Source organism: Pseudophryne corroboree, chromosome 10 (genome assembly GCF_028390025.1).
Source record: "Pseudophryne corroboree isolate aPseCor3 chromosome 10, aPseCor3.hap2, whole genome shotgun sequence".
In the NCBI taxonomy this organism is placed as follows: domain Eukaryota; kingdom Metazoa; phylum Chordata; class Amphibia; order Anura; family Myobatrachidae; genus Pseudophryne; species Pseudophryne corroboree.
In genome coordinates this window covers 31,827,674-31,848,251 of record NC_086453.1, presented here as the reverse complement: position 1 = coordinate 31,848,251, position 20,578 = coordinate 31,827,674, and the positions used below count along the sequence as shown (strand labels likewise).

Below are 20,578 nucleotides of genomic sequence, written 5' to 3'. Positions count from 1 at the left end.
CCACCTGCGGTGGTCACACCTACTGAATTGCTCTGTTGTGCACAAACTGGTTAGCACTGCAATAAAACCAATTGAATCCACTGACCCAAATTGTGGCCGTTTTAGGGAGATATCCAATTAGCTACAGTAATTTACTTCCTTCTGGGCTATCTAATTAGTCTCGAAGCCAGAGCTGCTGTGCAATTTTGTTATGCCTGCAATAGGCAGGTGAAACTAAATCCCCAATGAGTAAGTAATTTTTTTCCCTGACCACAGCTGCTAAAACACTTAGGTCCGCGACTTTTTGAGGATCCTATTGGGGCAATTCAATTGTTTTAGGCATCTAATCTTCCCATCTAAATGGTAAAGTATAGACTCCCAAATGTCAGGCTTCATGTTGTGCCCAGATGGTTTAGCAGCATAAAACGGCTAAACCCATCTAAAGTCCCGCTTTAGGCGTCCAAACACCCATTTGGAACCCCTAAGTGCCGACTTAGGGCACACTTCTTCATGCACCTCTGGCGGTTGCGAGAAGAAATGCCATCCTCACGCCTACCGGGTGTCTACATGGAACAACAATTAAATTGCTCTATTTTGCGCCTCCCCATGGTGGTAGCCACAGGGGAAAAAATTTAATTGGTCCATATGTGGCAGACTCTATTGTTTCTCCCTGGCTGCTACTAGATGGAACTTTACAAAGCAATTCAGTTGTTGCTCCGTTCGGGGTGCGCATGCAGCTGGCTAGACAAGTTTCAGCTCGCAGCCTGCTGAGGTATGAGCTGAACTGTACTTTTAACGCCGTGGTTTGAGCGCATTTGCGTGGCTAAACATTGTACTAATAAACATGCATATGCGGCATGTGTCCCCAACGGGGGATACAGTTGAATAGCCACGGTGGGCGTCCAATATAGTAAAATGATGAAAGATGCCATGAAGTAATTTCAGGGTCTCCAATTCAGAGCAAATTGAATAGCGTCGGAAAGGAGCTCCCGGAGCTATTCAGCACAGTGTGATGTTTTCCCCGACCTAGGTCCTGTTTTGCGCACTGCATGCAGCATTGCAGTGAGTCACTTTAGTCGGAGCATGCACGTTCTCGCGACTGAACACCCTGTTAAGTCCACGAGTACCGGGACACTCCGACTTGACAACGCTGAATTGAATAGTCCCCTTGGAGTCCGTTTATCTATGTATGTACTTCTAAACAAAGGGGTTGGGGTCGGGTGACCGGCTGTCGGGATACCAGTGGTCAGCATCCTGACGCCGGGATGCCAGCAGGGGAGCTAGCGCAATGAGGAAAAAAACCCACTGCGGGCTCACCACGCTTTGCCTCGCCACAGGTTCTATTCCCACTCTATGGCTGTCGTGGACAACCGCGAGAATAGCCCTGGGCCCCCTGCTGGTATCATGGCGGTCAGGATACAGGCATCGGTATGCTGACCGCCGGGATCCCAAGCGCCTGTCACCTGACTACATCCCAAAGAAAGGTATTAGCGGATAGACTAAGCTGTATGAGACCCCTGTTGATATGTGTTAATCTGTTTGGTTAGTAATATTTGGCAAATAAAATTTTTCATGGCTGCATAATTTCTTCAAAGATTATTACTCAATCATGATTTGTGTGTTACAGGTGGCAGCAGTACAGGATGCAAGTCCTCCTCTTCTTTCTGTCTGGCTGCCCCTTTTGCCTTTGTCCCCACTGAGGCAAGCATGTCGAGCCAGCACAGCCACGCTCCTTTCTCCAGCCTCCAATCAATGGCTGATCATCAGCAGGTAATTAGAACTTTATCTACATGTTCTCTAAGGGGCAGATGTATGTGAGTGGATTTCTGGAGGAACTGCGAGGGAGGGGGTGGTGGGTATATGTGTGTGGTTGGGGGGAGGGTGGTTTTTGCGTTGAACTTTTTCCATAACTGTCCCCCTAATCCCCAGGTTCTGCCAGACATGACCATTCTACAGCGGCGGATTCCATTAACCTTCCGAGACTCGGCAGCTGCACCTCTACGGAAGCTTTCAGTGGACTTGATAAAGACTTACAAGCACATAAATGAGGTTTGTCCATTTTCAGTGTTACGTCAGGGATTCGTTCTGACGTGAAGTGTGATCTTGAGGCGTTGAAGCGGGTTAAGGCAATGTGCGCAGATGTGTCCCCATTGTTCGGGTTTGTCCGCCAGCCCCTCCTGTCATCATACAGCATTATCATTTTGGAGAGACCACAATGTCAGTCTCATCTATGTGTTGGTTATAGAACTACACAGTAGAAAGAGCTGAAAGTAACTGGTTTGTTATCCCCTAGGTTTATTACGCTAAGAAGAAGCGCCGTGCTCAGCAAGTACCACCTGAAGACTCCAGCACGAAGAAAGAGAGGAAAGTGTTCAACGATGGCTTTGATGATGACAACTATGATTATATAGTTAAAAATGGAGAGAAGTGGATGGACCGATATGAAATAGATTCTCTTATTGGAAAAGGGTCATTCGGGCAGGTGAGTGGTAGAAACATCTAGAAAGTGTGTATTTTATCCTGATGTGATGTTTTAGGAGTAATAATTGCTTATGGGACATGTATGCTCTGGGCATTAAACCGCATCTCCTGAGTTAAGTGTTGGGTGAGATGCTCTTACCGCATGCAGTAACACTGCAACTAGCTCCAAAGCCTTAGTTAGCGCAAACTTCTGCTTGCACCCGTTTTTATTTCTTGGGAGTCCGTTAACCTGACTATATTTTTTGGGGTTGTGGGAGTAAACAGAGTACTTAAGAGAATCCCATGCAAGTACGGGGAGTATATACAAACTCCACGCAGTTAGGGCCATGGTGGGATTCAAACCCTTGACCTCCGTGCTATGAGTTAGTAATGCTAACCATTACACCATCTGTACTGCCCACATATCCCCACTTTTCCCCATGATATTTGAATCCAGAACATGCATTGTTAGGGGGTCCCTGAGGGGCTAGAGTTGGGAAACACTGGGGTCGATTCTATTCGGCAACTTAAGAATAGCGCCGGGAATTAGATCCGACGCTATTCAATTCAGCTGCTAGTGACCCGCAATTGTCGGGAATTCTTCTCTCATCCCCGGGGGATGAGAGAAGAAACCCGCAAAAGTGCTGCCTCGCGGCCGGCGCGAGGCTGAATCTGTGGGGAATCAGCATCGCCGCGGGTAGTTAAGTCGGAGAATGCCTGTTCTCCCGACAAAACTACCTGTTAAGTCGGCGAGAACGGGTCATCGCCGACTTAACTGGAGCTGAATTGAATAGCGTCGGGAGCTAATTCCCGGCGCTATTCCTAAGTTGCCGAATAGAATCGACCCCATTGACCCAGACCATGGAACCTGTTTTGGGGGTTTTCTCGTGATGGGAAGCTGCATTTCATAGTGTAGGCTTGGTAGCAGGGAAGAAGAAACTTCCAATGTGCGGCTACATGTAAATGCCATATCTCACCAACTAGCTTGTGAATAAAAACTCCAGAGAATGAATCTTGAAACACAAAAAATTATCAAAACTATTAGCAAGTGTTAGTGCGTATAAAATAGTGATGAGCGGATTTGGTTTTACTCGGTTCTCAAAACGGCATCTTATTGGCTCATGGATGTCACGTGTTTTGGATAGCCAATAAGATGCCGTTTTGAGAACCGAGTAAAACCGAATCCGCTCTTCACTAGTATAAAACACTTTCTTTAATGCGCTTGTGAGTGCATAAAAGACCAGCAGTCTGCTTAAAAAACTAATTTAATACTTAGTAACTCAATTTGTTTTGTGTACTAGAGTGGGCAGTAATAGCTTACTGAGAGGGAGTGCAGGATTTTCTAGATTTTAGGAAGAATTAGTGAGAAGAACATATTATAAATTATTGTATGTTTCTGGCTTATTTATTAACCAGTGTCTGCCCTGTTTCAGGTGGTGAAGGCGTACGATCATCATGATCAAGAATGGGTAGCCATTAAAATCATTAAAAATAAGAAAGCGTTTCTGAACCAGGCCCAGATAGAGCTGAGACTTCTTGAGCTTATGAACAAACATGACACAGAAATGAAGTATTATATTGGTAGGTATTAAGCCGGCTGGGTGATAACCAAGCAATTGACCTACACTACTCGGGAAAGGGGGGGGGGGGATTCAATTGCTTTGTGGGTGGTGCTAATTAATGAGAGCCCAACAGAGCAATTAAGTTATTATGGGTGCCCATTAATTATCACGTTCCCAGGCCCAAATAGAAGGGTATACGCGGCTAAACCTGTCTAAACTCCTGGTTATGACACCCAAACCTTCAAGGTGGCAGATATGTATTCAGCACTAACGGAGCAACAATTGAATTTGCCAGGGGATATAATTGAATCCTATAAATATTTTTCTTTTGTTAGAAGTTCCAACAGTTCTGTTTGTCCTCGTACATGAATTTGTGTGAATATTGTGTAACTTAGGGAGAGGGTAATGTAGGAATGTGATTTATTATACAGCATGGTTTACAAGATTTCAGATGAAACGTTCCTAAACCGTTATTAAGAGATTTTTCTTATATTATTACTGCCAATGTCTGTTGTTGCTAGAATATATCCCTTCTAGTCATGGTTATGTGTGTGTGCACAGAAAGGGACAATGTAGGCTTATCTTGCTTATCTGACACAGCTGAGCGATTTCTATGTGGTGAGGTCATTACTGTAAAGGTGTGTACACACGGTCAGAGAGATCCTTTCGATTTCTGTCTATGTAGTCAAAATCGCAAGGAAAAGTTAGTGGAAATCGCAACGGTGTTAGGCAGCTTGCGATACAGATTTGATCCTGATGCGCAGTCCTACAAGGCTGGATACACTGCAGGCAAGTCAATATTGAATATCTAGTGTACTATCTGGTACAAAGTATAGTTAAAATCGTACATAGTCAAAATCGAAAGCACACATTCAAAATCTGTGCTTCTGGGGGAGTTTAAAGGAAATCGCATAGTCAAAATCGACCATAGCAAGGATCTCACCGTGTGTATGGACCTTTAGCATAATGTGTAAATGTATACTCTGATTTCCTGTGAACGCTTTGCTGAATGTCCTGCTAGAAGTGTTCCTTTTACCTTGCAGTGCATTTAAAACGGCACTTTATGTTTCGGAACCATCTTTGCCTGGTGTTCGAGCTACTCTCCTACAACTTATACGACCTTTTAAGAAACACGAACTTCCGTGGTGTTTCCCTGAACTTGACCCGAAAGTTTGCTCAACAACTCTGCACGGCTCTTCTCTTTTTGGCAACCCCGGAGCTCAGCATCATTCATTGTGACCTGAAACCAGAAAACATTCTTCTGTGTAACCCAAAGCGCAGTGCCATCAAAATTGTGGACTTTGGCAGCTCCTGTCAACTTGGACAAAGGGTACGTTTAACCCAAAAACTTGTGGTGGGCAAGCATTAGTTTGAGGTGTAATGCTGATTATTTGCACCTACCTGGCAGTCCTAACATGTCAACGTTACTTATCAAGTGTGAAGGTAACACTAAACAAAAGAAATGATTTCAAGCCCAAAGGCCTTGTCGTGTGTGGTTCTTGATACAGCAAATGTTATCAGTAGAAAATGCCTACTTCCCTTAAATCTGTTCCTTTCGCATAAGGAAACATTTGGTACATAACGTTTGCACTAGTGTGATGTAAGGCTCCCCTTTCAGTTATATATGTAAATATAAATTCTGTTGTGCTGTATAGGACTGTGAAAGCATCATAAAACCAAATGCATCTTTGTGTAAATATTCAATAGTCTGCAGAAATATGATTTTATTCTTGTTTTAAAGATCTACCAGTATATTCAAAGCCGATTCTACCGGTCGCCCGAGGTGTTGTTGGGAATGCCGTACGACCTGGCAATAGACATGTGGTCTTTAGGGTGTATTTTGGTGGAAATGCACACTGGAGAGCCTTTATTCAGTGGATCCAATGAGGTAAGAAATGCTGAAACTTATTCTGGTATCTGTGGTTTGCTGTAGTCTGGTAAATCACTTATTCCTGCTTATATTAATACTGTGAAACATTGCCATGTATTAGAAACCTTAACCATGTTTTAATGCTTCTTACATTAACAATCCAAAGTTTTAAGGCTTTGATAGTTACATCTTTCAATAAAACCCGTTTTTTACTGCTTATTCACAATGTATGCAGACAGGCTAAACGTACAAATACATTTAGAGTTAATTGAAAATAAGAATATTTAAGTTAATATTAATCATTAGTCTTACTTACAATTAAATCTGAATAGTAATGGGAATATGCAAAAGCAGTTTTCAGAGAATCGCATACAGAAAAAGAGTTGAGCATTAGCACAGGGCGTGCTACTGGCATTAAACATTTTGGTGTGAATTCAAATGTTATTTCACCCCCTTATCTCCCATCTAAAGTAACGGGAGATCGAAGGGCGATATTCAAATGCCCCCAATTATCACGCCTATTACACTCTGGTTTATGCGCGCAACGCACCTAAACCTGACTAACGTAAAGAGGCGTAAGGGTGAAATGACCCATTTTGGGGCACAAATGGGTTTCTTTACGCGCTTTTCAGATTTCTACCTCCAGGGGGGTAGCGAGCAGAAATTAATTTGTCGTGCCTGTCTGCAGCAACATTAGAATACTGCCGGTGGGCGCGATAGGGGACTGAAATTTGAATCTCACCCTCTGAATAAAAATACTATTTCTCTGACGTCCTAAGTGGATGCTGGGGACTCCGTCAGGACCATGGGGAATAGCGGCTCCGCAGGAGACAGGGCACAAAAGTAAAAGCTTTAGGATCAGGTGGTGTGCACTGGCTCCTCCCCCTATGACCCTCCTCCAAGCCTCAGTTAGATTTTTGTGCCCGGCCGAGAAGGGTGCAATCTAGGTGGCTCTCCTAAAGAGCTGCTTAGAGTAAAAGTTTTGTTAGGTTTTTTTTTATTTTCAGTGAGTCCTGCTGGCAACAGGCTCACTGCATCGAGGGACTTAGGGGAGAGAAGTGAACTCGCCTGCGTGCAGGATGGATTGGCTTCTTAGGCTACTGGACACCATTAGCTCCAGAGGGAGTCGGAACACAGGTCTCACCCTGGGGTTCGTCCCGGAGCCGCGCCGCCGACCCCCTTGCAGATGCCGAAAAGTGAAGAGGTCCAGAAACCGGCGGCAGAAGACTTTTCAGTCTTCATAAGGTAGCGCACAGCACTGCAGCTGTGCGCCATTGTTGTCAGCACACTTCATAGCAACGGTCACTGAGGGTGCAGGGCGCTGGGGGGGGCGCCCTGGGCAGCAATGATAGTACCTTATTCTGGCTAAAAATACATCACATATAGCCCCTGGGGGCTATATGGATGTATTTAACCCCTGCCAGGTCTCAGAAAAACGGGAGAAGAAGCCCGCCGAAAAGGGGGCGGGGCCCATTCTCCTCAGCACACAGCGCCATTTTCCCTCACAGAAATGCTGGTGGGAAGGCTCCCAGGCTCTCCCCTGCACTGCACTACAGAAACAGGGTTAAAACAGAGAGGGGGGGGCACTTATTTGGCGATATGTGTATATATATAATAAAATGCTATAAGGGAAAAACACTTATATAAAGGTTGTCCCTGTATAATTATAGCGTTTTTGGTGTGTGCTGGCAAACTCTCCCTCTGTCTCCCCAAAGGGCTAGTGGGGTCCTGTCCTCTATCAGAGCATTCCCTGTGTGTGTGCTGTGTGTCGGTACGTGTGTGTCGACATGTATGAGGACGATGTTGGTGAGGAGGCGGAGCAATTGCCTGTAATGGTGATGTCACTCTCTAGGGAGTCGACACCGGAATGGATGGCTTATTTAAGGAATTACGTGATAATGTCAACACGCTGCAAGGTCGGTTGACGACATGAGACGGCCGGCAAACCAATTAGTACCTGTCCAGGCGTCTCAAACACCGTCAGGGGCGTTAAAACGTCCTTTTACCTCGGTCGGTCGACACAGACACGGACACTGACTCCAGTGTCGACGGTGAAGAAACAAACGTATTTTCCTTTAGGGCCACGCGTTACTTGTTAAGGGCAATGAAGGAGATGTTACATATTTCTGATACTACAAGTACCACAAAAAAGGGTATTATGTGGAGTGTGAAAAAACTACATGTGGTTTTTCCTGAATCGGATAAATTAAATGAAGTGTGTGATGATGCGTGGGTTTCCCCCGATAGAAAATTATTGGCGGTATACCCTTTCCCGCCAGAAGTTATGGCGCGTTGGGAAACACCCCTTAGGGTGGATAAGGCGCTCACACGCTTATCAAAACAAGTGGCGTTACCGTCTCCAGATACGGCCGCCCTCAAGGAGCCAACTGATAGGAGGCTGGAAAATATCCTAAAAAGTATATACACACATACTGGTGTTATACTGCGACCAGCGATCGCCTCAGCCTGGATGGGCAGCGCTGGGGTGGCTTGGTCGGATTCCCTGACTGGAAATATTGATACCCTTGACAGGGACAGTATTTTATTGACTATAGAGCATTTAAAGGATGCATTTCTATATATGCGAGATGCACAGAGGGATATTTGCACTCTGGCATCAAGAGTAAGTGCGATGTCCATATCTGCCAGAAGATGTTTATGGACACGACAGTGGTCAGGTGATGCAGATTCCAAACGGCACATGGAAGTATTGCCGTATAAAGGGGAGGAGTTATTTGGGGTCGGTCCATCGGATCTGGTGGCCACGGCAACAGCTGGAAAATCCACCTTTTTACCCCAAGTCACATCTCAGCAGAAAAAGACATCATCTTTTCAGCCTCAGTCCTTTCGTCCCCATAAGGGAAGAAGACTGCAGCAGGCAGCCCATTCCCAGGAACAGAAGCCTTCCACCGCTTCTGCCAAGTCCTCAGCATGACGCTGGGGCCGTACAAACAGGTGCGGTGGGGGGTCGTCTCAAGATTTTCAGCACGCAGTGGGCTTACTCGCAAGTGGACCCCTGGATCCTACAAGTAGTATCCCAGGGGTACAGATTGGAAATTCGAGACGTCTCCCCCTCGCAGGTTCCTGAAGTTTGCTTTACCAACGTCTCCCTCCGACAGGGAGGCAGTATTGGAAACAATTCACAAGCTGTATTCCCAGCAGGTGATAATCAAAGTACCCCTCCTACAACAAGGAAAGGGGTATTATTCCACACTATATTGTGGTACTGAAGCCAGACGGCTCGGTGAGACCTATTCTAAATCTGATATATTTGAACACTTACATACAAAGGTTCAAATCAAGATGGAGTCACTCAGAGCAGTGATAGCGAACCAGAAAGAAGGGGACTATATGTGTCCCTGGACATCAAGGATGCTTACCTCCATGTCCCAATTTGCCCTTCTCACCAAGGGTACCTCAGGTTCGTGGTACAAAACTGTCACTATCAGTTTCAGACGCTGCCGTTTGGATTGTCCACGGCAACCCGGGTCTTTACCAAGGTAATGGCCGAAATGATGATTCTTCTTCAAAGAAAAGGCGTCTTAATTATCCCTTACTTGGACGATCTCCTGATAAGGGCAAGGTCCAGAGAACAGTTGGAGGTCGGAGTAGCACTATCTCAAGTAGTTCTACGACAGCACGGGTGGATTCTAAATATTCCAAAATCGCAGCGGTCTCCGACGACACGTCTGCTGTTCCTAGAGATGATTCTGGACACAGTCCAGAAAAAGGTGTTTCTCCCGGAGGAGAAAGCCAGGGAGTTATCCGAGCTAGTCAGGAACCTCCTAAAACCAGGCCAAGTGTCAGTGCATCAATGCACAAGGGTCCTGGGAAAAATGGTGGCTTCTTACGAAGCGATTCCATTCGGCAGATTCCACGCAAGAACTTTTCAGTGGGATCTGCTGGGAAAATGGTCCGGATCGCATCTTCAGATGCATCAGCGGATAACCCTGTCTCCAAGGACAAGGGTGTCTCTTCTGTGGTGGCTGCAGAGTGCTCATCTACTAAAGGGCCACAGATTCGGCATTCAGGACTGGGTCCTGGTGACCACGGATGCCAGCCTGAAAGGCTGGGGAGCAGTCACACAAGGAAAAAATTTCCAGGGAGTGTGATCAAGTCTGGAGACTTCTCTCCACATAAATATACTGGAGCTAAGAACAATTTACAATGCTCTAAGCTTAGCAAGACCTCTGCTTCAAGGTCAGCCGGTATTGATCCAGTGGGACAACATCACGGCAGTCGCCCACGTAAACAGACAGGGCGGCACAAGAAGCAGGAGGGCAATGGCAGAAACTGCAAGGATTCTTCGCTGGGCGGAAAATCATGTGATAGCACTGTCAGCAGTGTTCATTCCGGGAGTGGACAACTGGGAAGCAGACTTCCTCAGCACGACCTCCACCCGGGAGAGTGGGGACTTCATCGGGAAGTCTTCCACATGATTGTGAACCATTGGGAAAGACCAAAGGTGGACATGATGGCGTCCCGCCTGAACAAAAAACTGGACAGGTATTGCGCCAGGTCAAGAGACCCTCAGGCAATAGCTGTGGACGTTCTGGTAACACCGTGGGTGTACCAGTCGGTGTATGTGTTCCCTCCTCTGCTTCTCATACCTAAGGTACTGAGAATTATAAGACGTAGAGGAGTAAGAACTATACTCGTGGCTCCGGATTGGCCAAGAAGGACTTGGTACCCGGAACTTCAAGAGATGCTCACAGAGGACTCATGGCCTCTGCCGCTAAGAAGGGACTTGCTTCAGCAAGTACCATGTCTGTTCCAAGACTTACCGCGGCTGCGTTTGACGGCATGGCGGTTGAACGCCGGATCCTAAGGGAAAAAGGCATTCCGGAAGAGGTCATTCCTACCCTGGTCAAAGCCAGGAAGGAGGTGACCGCACAACATTATCACCACATGTGGCGAAAATATGTTGCGTGGTGTGAGGCCAGGAAGGCCCCACGAAGAAATTTCAACTCGGTCGATTCCTGCATTTCCTGCAAACAGGAGTGTCTATGGGCCTCAAATTGGGGTCCATTAAGGTTCAAATTTCGGCCCTGTCGATTTTCTTCCAGAAAGAATTGGATTCAGTTCCTGAAGTCCAGAAGTTTGTCAAGGGAGTACTGCATATACAACCCCCTTTTGTGCCTCCAGTGGCACTGTGGGATCTCAACGTAGTTCTGGGATTCCTCAAATCACATTGGTTTAAACCGCTCAAATCTGTGGATTTGAAATATCTCACATGGAAAGTGACCATGATGTTGGCCTTGGCCTCGGCCAGGCGAGTGTCAGAATTGGCGGCTTTGTCTCACAAAAGCCCATATTTGATTGTCCATTCGGACAGTGCAGAGCTGCGGACTCGTCCCCAGTTTCTCCCTAAGGTGGTGTCAGCGTTTCACCTGAACCAGCTTATTGTGGTACCTGCGGCTACTAGGGACTTGGAGGACTCCAAGTTGCTAGATGTTGTCAGGGCCCTGAAAATATAGGTTTCCAGGACGGCTGGAGTCAGGAAAACTGACTTGCTGTTATCCTGTATGCACCCAACAAACTGGGTGCTCTTGCTTCTAAGCAGACGATTGCTAGTTGGATGTGTAGTACAATTCAGCTTGCACATTCTGTGGCAGGTCTGCCACAGCCAAAATATGTAAATGCCCATTCCACAAGGAAGGTGGGCTCATCTTGGGCGGCTGCCCGAGGGGTCTCGGCTTTACAACTTTGCCGAGCTGCTACTTGGTCAGGGACACACCCTGGCTGAGGAGGACCTGGAGTTCTCTCACTCGGTGCTGCAGAGTCATCCGCACTCTCCCGCCCGTTTGGGAGCTTTGGTATAATCCCCATGGTCCTGACGGAGTCCCCAGCATCCACTTAGGACGTCAGAGAAAATAAGAATTTACTTACCGATAATTCTATTTCTCGTAGTCCGTAGTGGATGCTGGGCGCCCATCCCAAGTGCGGATTGTCTGCAATACTTGTACATAGTTATTGTTACAAAAATCGGGTTATTATTGTTGTGAGCCATCTTTTCAGAGGCTCCGCTGTTATCATGCTGTTACCTGGGTTCAGATCACAGGTTGTACAGTGTGATTGGTGTGGCTGGTATGAGTCTTACCCGGGATTCAAAATCCTTCCTTATTGTGTACGCTCGTCCGGGCACAGTATCCTAACTGAGGCTTGGAGGAGGGTCATAGGGGGAGGAGCCAGTGCACACCACCTGATCCTAAAGCTTTTACTTTTGTGCCCTGTCTCCTGCGGAGCCGCTATTCCCCATGGTCCTGACGGAGTCCCCAGCATCCACTACAGACTACGAGAAATAGAATTATCGGTAAGTAAATTCTTATTTTTTTTTATATTATAGGTTTTTTTTTGTAAGAAGTCACTGTGCCGTGCCTGTAGTCATAGCATAATAAAAAGTTTTTTTTTCTTTGTGCGTTTTTTTTTATTTTTTTAAACCATTTGGTTTAAGCCAGCCAGCCCTGCACGTGGCATTTGCTGTAGCTGCCTATGATTTGTGTGTTGCATCTGAATAACACTTTGATGTATGCAGGTGGATCAGATGAACAAAATAGTAGAGGTCCTGGGGACTCCCCCAAACCACATGTTGGATCAGGCCCCAAAAGCACGGAAATACTTTGACAAGCTTCCTGAAGGAACATGGACTGTAAAGAAAAATAAAGATATCAAAAAGGTGAGTGTGTGCTGCAGAAACTACTGAACACCTTCAAATTGGTGAACTCCACATAAAAATAAAACTCCTTCTATAACATCGGGGTTAGAACATGGAGGTCATTAACGCACATAATAGATAACGGGAATGTATGATGTGTTTGCACGGTGTGTGTGAGTTACACTATTTTATATGTTTGCTTTAGGATTACAAAGTACCGGGGACTCGTAGGCTCCATGAAGTTCTGGGAGTGGAAACTGGTGGTCCTGGCGGACGCAGAGCGGGAGAACAGGGACATTCGCCATCAGATTATCTCAAATTTAAAGATTTAATTTTACGAATGTTGGATTATGACCCCAAAACTAGGATTACCCCTTTTTATGCTCTCCAGCACAATTTCTTCAAGAAAACAACCGATGAAGGGACAAATACAAGTAATAGTAATTCTACAAGCCCCGCAATGGACCATAGTCACTCAACCAGTACAACTAGTTCTGTGTCCAGCTCAGGTGAGATGCTGCTTATATTTGCGGACATGTCCAGGTGTTCAGTTTTTCATGTCAATAACTCTGATACAGACATGGTTGGGTTTTACTGTGAATAGTAAACAGTCTTGGGGGAAAAATAATTAAAGACTTCGGAGAGTGGCTGTTGGCATCTGTTAGGAATGGTTCCTGAGCGACCGTTCTGTGCGGCATCATTGGGACAGTGTGCCGTGTAGACTGATCTGCCGCCTCTGCACCCCACGAGGAAACAGATGATGGGTCTTAGGGGAACTAGGTGGACTATCTTTCACAGTTTACCAAAACTTGCTGTAAAAAAGATATTAGAACTAGGAGATTTGAGAAATAATTAGAACAAAACAAAATATTCCACACTGGGAGGGCGATTCAATTGGGTCTTTTTTGTGTGCCAATAATTAATGGGCACCCGACATAGCTATTCAATTGTTCATTGCGTAGGGTGCTTGTTGTGCCCAAAAGCACCCGGTTTATCTGCGTAAAGCAGCTAAACCTGTCTCAAGTACTGGAAGCGGCAAGGGAGAAGCCTTTTGGTAGCTTAAAAGCCTGACTTTTCCAACATGTCTGTGCACCACCTCCAGGAGGAGCGAGCAGACTTAAGTGCCCAATGATTGAATCCCTGATTGTCAAATTAAAGTTAGAAAAAGGGGAATACCTTTAAAAGGGCTGCTCATTTCTTGAAAGTTTACATATCCTGAATCTGTTGATGGGTGTGTACCCCCGATATGGCTGAACGTCGTCGTTCATACATATAGAGTCTGCCCTGTGCCACAGCCGATTGCCTATATATCTACAGATATATTGGTGCATCTGGTTGAGACTATGGGAGGTCTTGCCTGTACACTTGGTGCAGAGACTGCTGCTGACTGACATCTCAGCATTTAAGTTCCTGCCTAGTTGTGACGTCAGGCACAACACATCAGGTGGTTGATTGGTAAATGCGTGTGCTCTTACCAATCAGCCATTTTGCAAATCCGTCGGCTAGGTGTGTACCAAGCTTAAGTCTACTTTCCCCTTAGCATAGGTCCCTGTTTAGATTGTATGTAGTCCCTAGGACCTGATTGTGAATCGCTCACTTTTGCGACCGCTTCCGGCGACTGTGGCATTGTACTTTCATATGCTAATGCGACAGTCAGCCCAACAAGTCAGAGATCTGTGCTTCTGAAAGTGCAAGCCTACAGTTCTGGTGTCCTCAGACGCATCGGTCAGTATTTGACGTTTGCGCTAGGTGCAAGATGTCTGTCTGAAACAGGCGTCCCTTTCCCTTAAGCACAGAGATGTACGGCATGATGTCCCCTGAAGCACCTTCACGCTGGTCTCTGTTAGCAGAAGATGTAGCACACGCTTGTGACTGTAGGCACACCTGAACAGTGTGTATTGCAATGTATACGCAGTTGGCTTTTTACAGATGTCGAAGAATCAGGGCCCCTGTGGTCTATCTGTGTATAACGAAATGAATAGGTATGTTCTAAAATAGTCCACAATTGTCACTGTTAACCTTTCCTGATACATTTATATAGCTATGTCTTATTTGGGAGATGAAATTCTACTTGTAAACGGATTGTGAAGCACAGTGATCCCATGGCAGAACAATATTGGATGTGATAAATGGCGTAAACTACTTTTCTGCACACTTGTTAGATATCCAGTTATTACCTGCGCTGAGGGAGGTTTGGGGTCTTTTTAGCGGATCAGTTTACTGTTCTTTTTTTTTTTAATCAAGGACTTTGTGCTGCTGCTGATATCACACTGTAGTAACAATTTGTGCTTGTACTGTATTAATGGGCCGCCCCAGCTAACGTACATTAGCAGAATGTCACTGGGGCGCTCTCCCACTCCTTGTGTTATTTCATATTTGCTTTAATGTGTTCTCTGATTAACTGCAGGAGGATCAAGTGGCTCTTCTAATGATAACCGCAATTACCGGTACAGCAACAGATACTACAACAGTGCTGTTGCTCACACAGATTACGAGATGCAGAGTCCACAGGTAAGTGTGTCTCTTCCTATGGCCACATCACACCCACACAAAGGGGCCAGTTTAGTTGCATAGAAACTTTGCCCTCACATACTTTGATTTTCTTACACGACTGCCCTGTCTCGTAGTTCTGAAATGATTTTTTTTTTTTTCAATGTCCATATTTCGTACCCAGTGGCTGGATTTGCTCCGATCTATTAATCCACCCCTAAACGTGTGTCCCAACAAGCCACAAAATGTTGCAGATATAGTGACTATTATAACTTAGATCATGTCTGCAGCAGCTGCAGATTGTCTGTGAAATGGTAGGAATGTACTTATGGTAATGAGAGTCTTTTACTGACTTCTCTGTATATTATTTCCACAGTTTGTATGCTACGAACAGTGGTGTCCATTTATTAAGAAACCATTTATTGTGAAAACATTTCATTTTTGTTCTAAAGCGCTGCAGCCGTCATGGACACTAGTCTGTGGCCTTTATGGCTGATGATAAATGTTAGGAACACTTATGCAGCTTTATTTTCCACTCCACATTCCATCACAGTATAACCCTATTGTCTCTGTAGCATTTAATGTAGTGTTTTTCTAAGGCATCCTAACAGTCCAGGTTTTAAGGCTAGCCATGCAGATGCACAAGTGACTAAATTAGTAACCAAGGGGGTCATTCCAAGTTGATTGTAGCTGTGCTAAAGCCCCCCCCCCCCCACCACCACCTGCAGAAATGCAAAAGCATGGCACAGCGGCGATGCTTTTGCATCTCAGGAGTTACTCCCGGCCAGCGCAACTCCTGCGGTAGGCCGGGAGAACCTATACGCCACCCTGGGTCGCATCGGCTGCGTGTGCCGGACCGTGCCCCCTAAACTGCGGCTTAACGCCGCCGTCCAGCCCCTTCCCGCCCAGTGACCGCCTCAGAGGCGGTCGCTAGGCAACGACTGCCTTCGGCCGTCTAGCGTGCGCCGACGCACTGCAGCGCATGCGCAGTTCCGACCCGATTGCTGCGCTGCGATAAACTGCGGCGAGCGATCGGGTCGCAATGACCCCCCAACTCAGGTTTTTGTATTTTTAGCCATCTGTGCTGAAGCATGGATAGCCTTAAAACCTGGATTGTTCTGGTGCCTTGAGGACCGCATTTGGGAGCCCTTGATGTAAGGAATTGTAAGAAGACACATACTGCACTCTGTAAAGTACGGTGCAAAGATTTCCGTTTTTCCTCAAGAGCGATGTCCATTTCTTGCCACTCTGTACTCCCACCTGTGAGCCTCCCTGAATTACACTGGACAGTCCCACTGGTTCGGACTCTTATCCTGATTTAAAACTAGTTGCAACACAGACCATCAGCAGGTGCGTGCAGCATTGAGGAGGTCTGCGGAGCTGCAGGTGGCACAGTGCTTCTGAAGCACTCAGCATGCTCCAGTATGACTTGGCCACACCATCTACCGGAGGAGCAGTTGGGTTAAGAAATGTTGTAATGTATGAAGCTTGGACTTCGTACTTTTTGGGGGGGGGTTTTCCACTGCTTCCTAATGCTGAAGGGGTAAAATGAATGAAGGAAAAATCCAATCATATCTTTAGAGGGGCTATTCAATTAGCCGCGAATTCGCGGAAATTACGTCAGTCGGCCGAAAATTGCAGCCAAAACGGGTTTTCGCAGCTATGCATGCTCCCGTTTTTCGACCTATTCATTACCAAAACTGTTTCACATGAAAATTCTTGCAGTGAAAAGTGTAGGTGAAAATGGGGAAATCAGCCTGTACCCCAAAATATGCTAAACTAACATAGGATAACAGAAGAGAAGTGTATTATAGATCACATTAAAGAGTTTTTGGGGATTTTAAGTTGTGTGAAATGGCTGTTATATGTTAATGATAGAAAGCACGTTTTTATTTATTTTTTGTACAAAATAAATGCTCATTAAATTTGGGGTACATGAAAATGGATATAAGTATATATTTGGATAATTTTAGGGTACTTTAAAAAAAAAAAAACCACCTGCAGCTTAAAAACACCTGTCCCACCCACCCCAAAAATGAAATGTCATTATTGGCCAATTAAAAATAATTAAAAAGTCAACGTGCCTAATTAGTAATTAAGGGGGGGGGGGGGGGGGATGTCCCAGGGGTTCTGTACTATATCTAAACATTTTTTACCTTAAAATAGTGAGTCTTCACCCCCCCCATCCCCCAACTTTTTACCTGCTCAAGAGTAGGTGAAGTGAAAAAATGATCACCGATGCCCGAATAATTGAATAGGCTGTGATCGCGATTTGCGGTAAAAGTCTGGTTTTTCGCACGAAAAGTCCGTTATCGTGGCTAATTGAATACCTCCCTTAGTCTATTGAGGAAAGAGAAAATGCAATCCCCCTCCCCCTTTTTATCCTTTGATTTATTCCTGACTGTTTGTTTCTCTTCCCTTTTTTTTTTTTTTTTTTTATACAGGCTCATTCTCAGCAGCAGATAAGACTGTGGGCCGGTGGAGATGTTCCGATCACAAACAGCGATTCCTACCCTCAGATCTTACCTCACAAGCCTACACCCAGTCAGCCGCAACACTTTCATGGAAACGAACCACATCACCCTCACCCACTCTACCATCACGTTAACCGGCCACACTACCACCGGCAGCTCATCACCTCCTCCTCTCCGCAAATCCCGGAGTCCATGGAGCTCAGCTTGGGACACAGACACCCCCAGTCTTCCTCTTCATTGCACCCACACCACCCTAGCTTAGACTGCACTCCGTTTGGCTCCTCAAACTTACACTTAGGGGTTTCTGCTTTTCGGACTAGAACAGTCAGCGGGCATAACGATTCCGGCGTGCCTCTGAATTACCCCTACTCTAGCAACACATCCAGCATGGTTGGACCACCTCATATCCGAAACAGGACGGAAACTGAAGAGAGTGCGATGTTAGGCGTTTGTGTCCCTCAGAGTACAGCCGCCAGCTCTTGATGATTCTTTCATGTAAAATTAAAGCCATACCAATAATAGAAAATACTGAATTCGGAGGAGGGCTGACAGGCGGCTGCAGGGTGGGGTTGTGGAAAAAGGGTGAGCTGGCTTTTATCACAACCATCAAAAAAAAATGTCAAGGTGTAGCTGTTAATGTGAATTGTTTATTTATTAAAAAAAAAATCACTACGAGAGGAGTGTGAAGTGTGTGTTAACCCATTGAGAAGCAGTTTTAACAGACTTCAATTGGACTGCTACTTTTTATTTTATTTTTTTAATTTTATTTTTATTTTTTAATTGCTTTTTGACACACTGGTAGAAGTTTTAACCTGTGCAAAGACTTCAAGACATTTCCAATGCTTCCATTTCTATCATAATTTCCTCCTTCAGAAGAAGCAGGATTATCCAGACTTACTTTGCACGTCAGTGAACTCGTTTACAAGGCCAAACGTCACTCTGCAAAACACTGTCTGTGCCAGTTGCCCTACGCTGCCATTTTACCATTCATACAGTTTCCTGTGTTGCCACCCCACCCCTCCCCCCCACACTTTTGTACCAATCTTGCTAGGGTGCAAAAAGAAAAGAAAAAGAATGCACTTCACTGGAATAATCTTGGCTGCTAACTCCACTCTCTCAACTGGAATTGCTGCTAAAACTCTTTAACAGTTTGCTTTCTAAAACATAAAGGTCCCCATGTCTTTTATTTATGACTTCTTACTCGGTCAGTTTTAGCTGTTTCAGGAAAGATTTTTAGGAGCCATTTTTTATTTTTCAGATAATTGCAGAAGTACAGTGATGTGTTGGAGTTTCTTTCCTTGTGTTTTATTGTTTTGGGGGTTTGTTTTTTTTACCATCCTTTTTAATTTGAGTTGACAATTTTTATTTTTTTTATAGAATTTTTACACTTATTTCGGTTTCAACACTAAAAAAAAAAAATATCCTTAATTATTGACGGCATTTTTCGGCCTCTACGTTTAACGTGACCAGTAATGGCACTCCGTCATGGGTTATTGTAAGACTCTAAGCCCTTGCTTCAGTATTAAAACGTTACAGTGCTATGTGCTGTAACAGTAGGGTTTTATATTTTTCATATATATATTTTTTTTTCCAAAAAAGCTATCAAAATGTAAAGATTAACCTGTCCTCTTTTTCATATCTCTGTGGATAGTAATGTACTGTTTTTATTTTGTTTTTAATTTTTTTTTTTTTTTTTTTTAATTTATTGTACCAAAGATGGTATTGAGGCATCACTTTAAAAACAAAAAACAAAAAAAAAAAATCAGACATGTAAGATGATTGTCTTTTTAAATGTTTCCTTTTTCTGTTCTTGCGTGTTTAATTGGGCTTAAAATTCTGAATCATGTGTAGTTGCTATTGGACTCCAAGGCCTTTCACATTCATGTTTGTTTCAAGTATTGTTGGGTGATAATGGAGGATCCTAAAAATAAAGTAATAGACAGCTACAGAAGATCGAAAGGGTCAGTCTGATTGTGTCTTAAAAACTTGAAACTCTCTAAAAAGCATCAAGAGGAACCCATTACCCATGCTGTAAAATATCTTCACCATGCGAAAATGTTTTGGTAAAAAAAAAAAAATTAGACGTGTGTTAATAACTATAAGTACAATTTGCTGCCGGTTGCGCTCTCACCGAAACTCGTTTGAAGCCTCAGCGGTAGCAAAATGGTTTATTAACATATTTTTGGGGTGTAACTATAATAAGTTAAGATCCTAAATGTCACATTGACATTTCCAAACGTATGTATGCCAAACTTCAAGGAATTCTGTGTACCGTCTGGCATGCCTGTTATCCATACATTTTGCTATGCTGTTTTATTTCCTGCTTTTTGTATATCAGAGTTAACTAATGTTAATGCACATTTACTCTAGTAAAGAAAATTTTCTTAAAGCCTCCTATTTAAAATGTATAACAGTGGCATTTTGTAGGCTTTAAGTTTTCGTTTCATTTCTATTGTGCGCTCCATTTTTAGGTGTTTTTATTTTTTATTTTAAATGTTTTTGACAGGCCTGGAGATAGTTCATGGCGCAGCGATTCTAACAGGGTCTTCTCGATTGTAAAAGGATGTAGACTAAACCCACCTGAGGACTTTCACTGATGTGTAACTTTTATGGAAATATTTAACTTCTGTTTTGCCACACAAAAAAAGTCAGAAAATTGCTGTATGGAACTTAATTCATAGTGAAAAGTATGAAACTATTGGTTGCTTATTTAGCTTTTATTTCAATATTTTATTTTCCTGTCAATTGTGTGACTCAAGTCCCTACTGTTAAAGTACAGAGCAGGTTTGTACTGCACAAGAGATCAATAAATGAGGCTTCTACTTTGGACTTAACGCTCTCTGCAGCTACACTTATTCTAGTGGTGTGTGTTCAAAAATGAATTTTGCTTGTAAAAAACCCCATATCCGATGACGGACGTTTCAGTGTGTCATGGCGTTACGATTGTGTACAAATTGCGTAGATGGGAACGTTACCGGAGGCTGCAACTTTTTTTTCCATCAGCCACAGAAGTGAGCTTAAATTTAAAGCAATGTTTAATGGTAAGAATATGTTGCAATGCTTATGAGACAGACAAATCGTTTTACAG

At 44.5% G+C, this 20,578-nt stretch overlaps 1 protein-coding gene across 3 annotated transcripts in view; it reads left to right on the top strand.

Annotated features, from left to right (window-relative positions):
• LOC134965884 (dual specificity tyrosine-phosphorylation-regulated kinase 1B-like) overlaps positions 1-20,324 on the top strand; it is a 122,353-nt gene extending 102,029 nt beyond the window's left edge. For all 3 annotated transcript variants that reach the window (XM_063942274.1, XM_063942275.1, XM_063942273.1), the window contains exons 2-11: positions 1,607-1,749; positions 1,909-2,028; positions 2,273-2,461; positions 3,873-4,020; positions 5,045-5,331; positions 5,743-5,889; positions 12,407-12,547; positions 12,732-13,035; positions 14,934-15,037; positions 17,461-20,324. In XM_063942274.1, coding sequence (XP_063798344.1) covers positions 1,687-1,749; positions 1,909-2,028; positions 2,273-2,461; positions 3,873-4,020; positions 5,045-5,331; positions 5,743-5,889; positions 12,407-12,547; positions 12,732-13,035; positions 14,934-15,037; positions 17,461-17,973 — 2,016 coding nt within the window. In that variant the 5' untranslated portion in view covers positions 1,607-1,686 and the 3' untranslated portion in view covers positions 17,974-20,324. The remainder of the gene's footprint in view (positions 1-1,606; positions 1,750-1,908; positions 2,029-2,272; positions 2,462-3,872; positions 4,021-5,044; positions 5,332-5,742; positions 5,890-12,406; positions 12,548-12,731; positions 13,036-14,933; positions 15,038-17,460) is intronic.
• The last annotated feature ends 254 nt before the right edge of the window (positions 20,325-20,578 follow it).